Source organism: Arachis hypogaea, chromosome 14, assembly GCF_003086295.3.
Source record: "Arachis hypogaea cultivar Tifrunner chromosome 14, arahy.Tifrunner.gnm2.J5K5, whole genome shotgun sequence".
Classification (NCBI taxonomy): domain Eukaryota; kingdom Viridiplantae; phylum Streptophyta; class Magnoliopsida; order Fabales; family Fabaceae; genus Arachis; species Arachis hypogaea.
In genome coordinates, this window is record NC_092049.1 from 10,994,133 (window position 1) to 11,004,512 (window position 10,380).

The following is a 10,380-nucleotide window of genomic DNA, read 5'->3' on the forward strand; positions in this document are numbered from 1 at the left end:
GAAAGGCCCAATCCAAAGGATTAAGCCTTGCTCTATACCGACCCTCACCCCGCGAAATCGGTTCTTATCACGACTTGCTCTAAAGAAGTCGGGACGAAGATTATCTGGCAGATAAGATACCCATTCAAATGAGTAACTATCCCTAAAATCTCTCTACCCACTTCCTGGAGCCATATCTCAATTTCCCTAAGATAAAGGGACAGTTATTCCCCATGAATAACGGAACTACACCAACGGTGATTATTGGATCACCACTATAAATACCCTGACGCTCCTCAGGTATCACTAAGTCCCAATACTCTCTAGACCTGTTTTGCTCCCTTTGCTGACTTCGGCATCGGAGTGTCTTTGCAGGTACCACTCCCCTCACCTCTCACGAACAGGTCGGACGGAGCCTGGGGATCGTCAATCCATCTGCAGACCTCATTTCTCATACGTTTGGGCCAACCAATACTATCCAGCCCATTAATCTCCGGTTACCCATCGTAACACTTTATATACATGGTATGTATACGAAAAATTATCCGGTTACCCATCGTAATACTTTGTATACATGGTATGTATACGAAAAATTATGTATATAAATATTGTGTTTTAGAGATTTGTCGTTAAAGATAAATTATTTCAATATTTATATTAGGTTAATTAGATAAAATTATTTGAAATGAGTAATTTGTTGAGTAATATTATCAAACATCTCCATTAATTTTGTCAAATTAATTAATTTTTTATGACTACAAAATTGGTTTAAAATTTCACAATTAAAGTTATTTATACTTACATTCTTTATGATAAAAAAAATATTTTCTTTTGAAAAAAATTTAATATGCCTCAATCAGGATCGTATTTTACTTTGATATAAGTATAACCCCTCAAAAGTTAGAAAACGTTGCTAGTATTTTTTTAAATTTATTATACCAAAATTTTAATTAAATTTTTATATTTTAAAAGTTTATTTAATAATACTCCACAATTTTTCTAATATAAGGCAGAAAAAACGATTATAAACATTTAATTAAAAATGTTATTGGATATAAAAATATAGTTATAAATGTTAAAATATAATTATAATCAATTACTATTATTTAACATATCTGAGTATTTATTATAAGATATTACGTTTAATATTTATAAATACTCTTTTATATTATATTATTTAAAATAATTTGAATACATTTAATAATATATAAATTTTTTTTTAATTTAGTCTCTTATTTTTAATAATAAATTTTTAAAGGATAGAAATTTAATTAAAAAATTTGTAAAACTAACAAAACTAAGGGGATAATTATTTTTTAATCAAATATTATTTTATTGAAATTAAAATATTTTAGATTTCTTTATACAATAATACTTTTGAGAATATCCAATAATTTCCACTAACTGCTCGCAGTAGTGCTGACTATACATTTATTTACATCAACAATGTGCCGTGAAGCTGACGTAATGACGTGTCGTGTCCCATCAAATATACTCCCTTTGTTCTTATCCCATCCTAAACAACTCATGAACTAATATTAAATATAGGTAGGATAAGATGGATTGGACAGCCCCAACGGGGCATTGGCCAAAAGTTTAAATCCGAATGCGGAAGAGGCACATGATTTTACCAATTGAACTAGATTTCAGCTTTTAATTTAGTTTTTGAATTTGTATGTAAATTATAATTTATTCTCTAAAATTTTAATTGTCTTTATTTAATTTTTAAATTTTGTGAACATAATTTATATTAGTTTTTGAAATAATTTTTAACGTACAAACGTTAACGGAATATTATCGTGAACAGTAGGATGCCACACTAAACTTTGTAAAATGATGTCGTTTTAGTTTTGACATTCAAATAATCCAAAAACAACATCGTAAATGGTGTTTATTAAAATTTTACCTAACAAAATAAATGATATGATACCGTTTTTGAGCTATTTAAATGCCAAAACTAAAACTACATTATTTTACAAGTTTTAACGTGATATTTGATAGTCTATAACAACGCTCTATTAACGTTTTTATACTAAAAATCATCTCAGGAATTAATACGAGGCACGTTTATAAATTTTAGAAACTAAATAAAAGCAATTAAAATTTTAGAGACTAAATTAAGACTCAGTATAAGTTCAAGGACCAAATTGAGTATTAACTCATTTCAGCTGCAAAGTTTGTTTACCTTTATACTTTTTTTTATTTCTCCAGACCCTACACTCAATGTATTTGGGCCTACCTGATGCGTATCTAGAGAAAAATTTGGGCCTTCCAATTTACAATGTTTTTTAAATAGCCCAACTCATACTCTCACTTTAATTTTTAATACAACTGTTGCATGTCCAAAAGAAAAAGGCACAATTGTAGAAACTAGAAAGATACTTTTATGGCCCCGTTTATTAACCAAAAGTAAATAAATAACATTTTTCAGTTTATATTTTAAAATGCTAACAATAAAGTTGATAGAATTATATAAGTGTATCTTACATACTTTTACTTTAATTTTAAATATATCTACATAAAAATATTAGATGACTGACATTTTTTTTATTTTTGTCTTTAAACTAAAATTAGACAACTTTTTACTTTTTTACACTAAAAATGGTGACCTTTAAATTTCTCCTACCTAAATAGTATATGTTAAAAATTAAAAGTATGCTTACACAAAAATATCGTAATGCTAAGATATGGATCAATCCAAAATTCCTATTGACCCCAAAAAAGAGTAGCAATCTCGGGTTATCATCATGAATCCATTGATTATTATATTAGGCCTAAGAATTGATGAAACAATAAGATAGGTTAAGCAAGGATTTTCAAAAATAATGCAAGCAAAATCATACATAGCGTTGTGAATACACGAAGATGAAAATGACTAGCACTTGAACGATTCAACAACACCATGTCCTCAGTGCGAAATTACAGTTGTTTATTCCATGAAAATTTTCTAGAGATGCAATGTCAAAGTGAGGAAATTGTTGAGTCTAATAATCATCTATAATACATAAAATAAATGCATATGTCAGTCTGATGATTGATTATCATTGTTGACTTGTGAATTGTGATGCCAAAATCTAAATTGCTTGTTGTCCAAGAAGGACAACAATAAAAAACATGCTAGACGTGTCATTCTACATAAATAACCGTGGAAAGTCAAACAAACTTCTAGTATTTATTTACAAGTATAAAATGAACATAATGGTGGAGAGGAATATGGATGGCTTAGCCACTAAGCATGACCAATAGCCAAAATAAAATAAATTATGGCTAGAGAAAAATAAATATATACTTAACTACTTAAGAATTATCTAAACACATGCATAAATTTAATTGAATATATTTTATAGGTTAGAATTGAAATTTTTTGAGTTAAATTTTAAATTAGTCCCTAAACTTACACTCGAGCCTGAAAGTAATCTCTGGAATTATTAGTTATTTAAATTCGTTCCTGAAATTATTCTCCAAAGCTCATAGTAGTCCCTAAAATAATTTCCAAGAATAAGGATGAATGAAAATTATTTTAGGGACTACTATGAATCTCGAAAGATAATTTTAGAGATAAATTTAAATAATTATTAATTTTAAAAATTATTTTAAAATTCGAATGCAAAGTTGAGAACTATTTTAAGATTTAACTCAATTTTTTTTGTAAATTTATTGTTTGTTGAACATAAACATAACTCAACTTTCGTGGGCGGACCTGCGGTAAATTTACATAAATTTCAAGTAATAATTATTAAAAAAAAAACCACATAAAATGAATGTGAACACATGCAAAATATTCAATGCAATTAGTCAATGAGTTTATGTTATAAATTAGTCAAATGCCGCTACCACCTCTTAGTTCGCTTTTCTGGCTTCTTAGTTGCTTGAAGCAAAATCAAATGAATTTTTGTTTATATATTCAAACTTATTATTATTACTATTATTATTATTAAAGTTTTGTGGGCGTCATTGCTTAGAACACCTCCAATGCATTATATATATATCTTTCACGCCGGTTTATTAGATTAGAGTAAAAAAATATAATCATTTAAATTAAGATTAATGAAATTTATTATAATTTTAATTTAAATTATCCCAAATAAAAGTTTAATTGAAAAAACAAAAAAAAAATATTTTATTCAAATCAGACTATTTATCTTTTTATAGTTAGATCGGTCAATTTTTAAAATATTTTAAATTCTATTTGAGCGTCCAAATTAAAATCGATGCCAATGAAAATATTTTGGAACAAAATTCTAACGCCATGTGAAATGTGTCTGGAAAAAAAGAGAAGAGCAAGCGAAATATGTTCAAAAACCAATCCCTTTGACTGCTGCAAAAAATACTATTTGATTTCAAATTGGCACAATTTAATTTAAAAATTTTATTCAATTAACATGTTTAACATATTTTTTTATAGCAGAAATATTATAACGATTTCGTTGAGTTTATAATTATAGAATTTAATCGTCATATCTACTTGTTTAATACTATATTTTTATTCTGCTCTTCGAAAAGAAATATTGACTCTAATAATTTTGTCTTCATCTATCAAAATAACTAGAAATGTCTCAAAAAAATAAGCATACGTATCTTACAAAAAATTCACGTTCTTCTTTATCTCTAAATAAAAATAAGATGTCCTAACCAATCGATCTCGTTATTCCATTTTCATTATTCGTTGAGTCTGCTCTAAATAAGCCCTCGTTTATAGAATTATTACTGATGTAATCATAAAAAATTAAATTTTCAAAAATTTTAGACCAAATTTCTGATAAATTTTTATTTTCAGTTAGTCCAGCACTAACTCGTCGATATATTTTTTGTTGGAAGTATCCTTAATTCCATTGAGAACGAGTGGGGGTCAAATAATTTAATTAGAGTTATTGCTAAACCATATAACCTAATTCCAGCAACAACAAAAATTACAAAAAATATAACAGTAATACTATTAGAAAGGACAGTTTCAATATTTCTCATATACAATTCTTTATATAGACGTTGGGATAGATGTACACTAAAATGGAAAAGGTTTGCCAATATGTCCAATGTTCTTGCTACAATATGAGGAAGCTATTTCTCCTGAAACAAAAGGATCAAAACCTTATACAGGCTATGCGGGATTTATGGATTGAACCCTTCTTTTTGGTTAGACTATAAAGATCGGATACCCATATTCTAGGATCATACAATCCTGTAATATGAAATGCGCCAAAACCAAAACAAGCCACTCCTACAAAAAATAAATGAATTCCAAATATTTTTGACAAATTCAAAGAGGATTTGCATGTACATTCATTACAAAAGATTTTTAGATTCTAGTAGACCCAATGCCAGATAGCCGCCAAAAAGTACAAATTCGAAAATACAATATGTGCTCCAGTCACACCTTCATAATGCCAAATTGGAAGTTCAACATACAAATTGGAAGGAGTATCATGTTTAGCCGAGTGGAACCAATGAAGTGTAAGGCAATTTGTTGTGAGGCCAACTGTCCCTGGACTATCTACTGTTCCAGGTCTAATGAACCAAAGAGTTTTCAAGTTAAGACGTTTGTCAACCAATATGTTTGTGCACGAAGCCACACCAATAAGTCAGCTGATAGAAAGTGGGTTATTGAATAGCTGGAGGAGAAGTTGAGGGACCAAAGGGACTTTAAAACATCTGAAGCTGAGGCATGGTTTAGGAGAGAGTTCAATGTAACCATCAACTACAAGAAAATACAGAGGGCAATGAAGAAGGCAAGGGAGAATATTGAGGGCTCGGAGAGGGAGCAGTATGCTGAGTTGAGGGATTACATACTAGCCATGTTGACAGCTAATCGAGGAGCAACTATTGATATGGACACTACCCTTATGCCTGATTCCCTCCCGCTCTTTAAGAGACTATACATATGTTTTGACGCTTGCAAAAAAAGTTTCATACAAGGTTGCAGACCATTTATTGGACTTGATGGTACATTTCTAAAAGGTTACTACGGTGGGCAATTGCTTACAGCAGTGGGACAAGATGCTAACAATCAGATCTTTCCCATTGCATATGCAGTCGTTGACTCAGAGACAAGAGATAACTGGAGATGGTTTCTAGAACTCCTGCATCATGATTTGAAAAACTATAGAGTGCATGGTTGGAACTTCATGAGTGACCAACAGAAGGTAATTGTTAAATGTTGTTTTCTAGTTGATTTGTATCACTCAGCTTGTTAATTGTTGTTGTCTGTGTGAACGCAGGGTCTGATACTAGCCATGGAGCAGGTTATGCCGGGAGTGCATCATCGTCTTTGTGCAATGCACATTTGGGCCAACTTCACTAAAAGATGGAAGGATAAACAGTTGAAAGGAGCAGTGTGGGAATGTTGTAGAGCCACAACTGTTACTAAATTTGAGGCTGCAATGATGAGGTTAAAGGGAATCAACAATGCTACCTGGGAATACTTAGATCAACTGACCCAAAAACTTGGACAAAGGCACATTTCAGTGAGTGGCCTAAGGTGGACAATGTCACTAACAACTATGAGACTTTCAATGGTAAGATTCTTAAATACAGAGGCAAGCCAATCATAACAATGTTAGAGGAAGTCAGAGTTCATATCATGAGGGTTATGGCGAGGAACAAAAAGTCTCTAAGTGGCTATGTTGGTTCTGTTGCACCAAGGCAACTTAGCAGGCTTGAGAGAGAGAAGGAAGAAAGTAATAAATGGACTCTCACATGGGCAGGGGATGACAATGGAGAAATATATGAGGTTGAGAAGCATCCTACTAAGGTTACTGTTGACTTGGGAAATCAGAAGTGCACCTGTCGATTTTGGCAGCTCACAGGCTTGCCTTGCAGACACGCTTGTGCAGCACTTGCTCTGAGGGGTCGTAGGCCAAAAGACCAGATTCATAACTGGCTGGGAATGGCTGCATATAACTCAACATATCAACATAACATCAACCCTGTACCAAGCAAAGAATTTTGGGAGAAAGCTAAAGGTTATCCTCCACTGCCCCCTCATTATAAGACACCCATTGGCAGACCAACAAAAAAGAGAAGAAAGGAGAAAAATGAGGCTAGGCCAAATTTCAACCCACATAAGCTTAAAAGGAGATATGGAACAATCATTTACAAATACTGTGGAGAGGTATGAATATCATGTTTTATGTATTATTTCTAGAGATTACTCATACTGTTATATTTACACTCTCTCATGTTTATATGTTGTAGAGTGGTCACAAAATAGTAGGGGTTATGAGAAGAAGCAGGCTTATATGAATGATGAGGTTGCAGCTATGGAGGCAGAGGAAGCTGCTGCTGCTACTAATAACCCTACACAGCCACCACAACCCCAACAACAGAACCCTAATGATGCTGCTCCAAGACCCAAGTCTAACCCTGTGGTGTCCACTGAAACCATGAATGCTGCAAGTCCAGCTATGAGGCAGAGATTTGAACAGTTTATGCCAACTCCAACTCTGAGACAACAACCAAATTCGGGTCCAAGACCATCAAAGCTAGTCCCCAGAGGAGTTTCTAGGAGAACCAATGGCCCAGCTGCAGCAACTGATCAAGGTTGCCCAAGTGAAGGTGGGACCATGCAAGAGGCTGCAACAGAGACATAGAACTTTTAAACCTTGGAACTTTTTTTTTGTGTGTGGAGAAGGCTGTTTTGTTTATCATCATAAACCTTGGAACTTTTTTTGTAATCTAGTAGTATGTGGTATGTTATGTTATATACATTGTGACTTTGCTTGTTAATTAGGTATTTCTGGCTTGTATGAAAACTCAATGATTATGGTCACTATTCTGCCTGTTTTGTGATTACAATAAAGCAAAGACTTCTGATTGAAATGATGTTGTTGGATATTGTATGAGTCAGCTTGGTTATGAATTGCTTGTTTTAAACCTATTTCTCACATGTTTATATTTTTCTCTTATGTCAATGGTTGATGTTACACCACTTACAATATGTGATTCACAAAAAAGGTGAGGTTTTTTTTCTTCCATTTATTCAATGAAACTTTGACAGTTATTACACATGATCCTCACTTCTGAGAATATATCATCACAATCAATAATGCCCAAAAATCCAACCCTAAATAAACACCCATAACCATATTCTGAATACAAGTTATTTCACCCATAATCATATCAACTGTCCTCTGTAACTGTTGCACATTTTCTTCCAACTTGCTGGAACACTCTGTAAGTTCAATCATCTTCTTGTATGATTGTTTCAATGACCTTTCTTCAGATACAACCTCTGCCCCCATGTTTCTAGTTTTTCCTTCTACTTCGTCAAGCCAAACAAAATACTCACAATGACGTTCAGCACTCTGAAGATTAGACACAACAATCCAAGGGGGGTGAAGAAGGAAACAAACGGATAATGCCAATAACAAGAAGAAACGCAATTTCGAAACCTACCTCCCACAAAGGACATCGCAGAAATAATCTGTCTGGATTCTACTCTGTTCCAGACTTGAGTACCACAGCTTCAAATCCGTGCAAGCACTTGCCATTGTTGTACTCAAACTACTTCTTCTTCTTGTTCCTCAACAACGAAGACCCGCCACCAACAGCGCTGCCACAATTTAGGAATAAAGATCTCGATTTTTTCTTGAGTGAGGCCATGTTCTTAAGAATTACTTGGTTAAGGTGTTAGGGTTTCAACACAGACCATCTTCCTTCTAAAGATAAAAGAGAACGAAGGGTTTACTGGAATTAATCATTAAATTAAAATATTTTTTCTGAGTTGGCACTAAATGGCCACCTCACTGAATCTGAACGTGCCAGCAAGGATAAAATAGAGCCACATGTCCACTCAAACTAATCACGCCACATGCTGATGGCCGGAATGATGATTGTGTCTGCCGAAGTGTATAATTACTGTGCACGCGTGACTCATTAAATTATTCAAGTGTATTACTGTCCAGCGTATGAACTTTCAGGTGTAATTTTGTCCCTTCTTCCTTTTGAAGACTATAAATTCAACCCCTTTCTTTCTCTAAGTTTACGAACGCTGACAAAAGTACCCATAAACTAAGAAAATTAACACTGTACCCATGAAAGATGGGTTCCGTAAGACAAAAGTATCCAAATTTTAATTTTTTGTTGATTTTTTAATAAAATTTCTAAACTATCCTAGACTCAACTTCAACTCACATTTTCAACCTTTCATACTTAATTTGCACCAACTCTTGCCATGGAGTCCAAAACTACTCCTACAACAAATCAGACCGAAATCAATGGTAGTGGTGGTGGTGGTAGAGGATCGGACCTCAATCGATTCACTCATAAGTTTATAATTCATACCCAAACCAAATTAATCAAGCACCAAAAAATACTCAAAATATAAAAATTTTCAAATTTATTCATCCAATTTCAATTCACTTTAGCAAAACTAGAAATAGAAAAAGCCATCAACCATATAAAATCAACAAATCCATTCATCTAATTTGAAATTTATTTCAAAAAAAATCAGAAGTAGAAGTAGCCATCAACTGGATCTTCTGTAACTCAATCTCAGCCTTCATAAAAAATAGAAGCAGATTTAAAAAAAAGTAGAACAGTATCATTTTTTTTAGTAACTAAATCAATTTCTGAAAAGAAGAAAAATAAAATAAAAATATTTAAAAAAAAAAGAAATACATTTTTCTTCGCCGGCCGACTGTAACATCGTCAATGGCAGAACCTCCATCCACAGTGCCGCCTCCCTTTCTTCTCTGATTTTTTTTTTCGAACCCGCTTTTTGCATGCAAGAGTACCACGACCCCTCTCTCTTCTCAGGTGTGCGACGACGGTGTTTTCCTCAGCTGGGTCAGACGCGCCACGACGACATTCTCCTCGGCTACAACAGGCGCGCCACGATAGCATTCTCCTCAAGTTGGGTCACAGGTATGCGATGAAGGTGTTGTAGTCACCTCAATAGTGAGAGGGAGAAGCAGTGAGAGGGGAAGAGATTGGCGGTAATGGATTAGATAGGTGGCGGACGGCAATGAGGAGGTAGTAGGAGTGTTTCTGTGACTCTGTGAGTATTTTTGAGGGATAAGTGAGGAGAGAGGAAGAAGAGAAGAGAGGGAGTGACGGTAGAATGGGGTTAGGGTGGGGTAGTTTAGGAATTTTATTAAAAAATCAACAAAAAATTAGGATTTGGATACTTTTGTTATACGGAACCCATCTTTTATGGGTACAGCGTTAATTTCTTTAGTTTATAGGTACTTTTGTCAGCATTCGTAAACTTTATGGATATTTTTGGTAGTTTTTCCACCGAAATTATTTAATACAACAGTATAAATATGATACCAAGACAAAACCTATGAGAGTACCTCTTTTGTTTTTCAGCAAAAAATAGATATTACGTAATTTAATTGCACTAGAAACAAACACTAAAAAATATACTATAAAACTCTCTTTGTAGCAATAATAAAGGATTTG

General features: G+C 33.1%; 1 protein-coding gene across 1 annotated transcript; it reads left to right on the forward strand.

Annotated features, from left to right (window-relative positions):
* The first annotated feature begins 5,696 nt into the window (after positions 1–5,696).
* On the forward strand, positions 5,697–7,565 carry LOC112742229 (uncharacterized). The gene is made up of 4 exons (XM_025791466.1): positions 5,697–6,119; positions 6,195–6,454; positions 6,511–6,938; positions 7,171–7,565. The coding sequence occupies exons 1-4, from the start codon at positions 5,697–5,699 to the stop codon at positions 7,563–7,565; spliced, it is 1,506 nt and encodes a 501-aa protein (XP_025647251.1).
* Positions 7,566–10,380: the final 2,815 nt, after the last annotated feature.

Bases quoted from the DNA above. Each gene is read 5' to 3' on its own strand.
- LOC112742229 (XM_025791466.1), top strand. From the start codon at position 5,697: ATGAAGAAGGCAAGGGAGAATATTGAGGGCTCGGAGAGGGAGCAGTAT. The intron at 6,455-6,510 runs GTGGACAATGTC...TCTTAAATACAG, and splicing joins ATTTCAGTGAGTGGCCTAAG to AGGCAAGCCAATCATAACAA. The intron at 6,939-7,170 runs GTTATCCTCCAC...TATATGTTGTAG, and splicing joins ATTTTGGGAGAAAGCTAAAG to AGTGGTCACAAAATAGTAGG.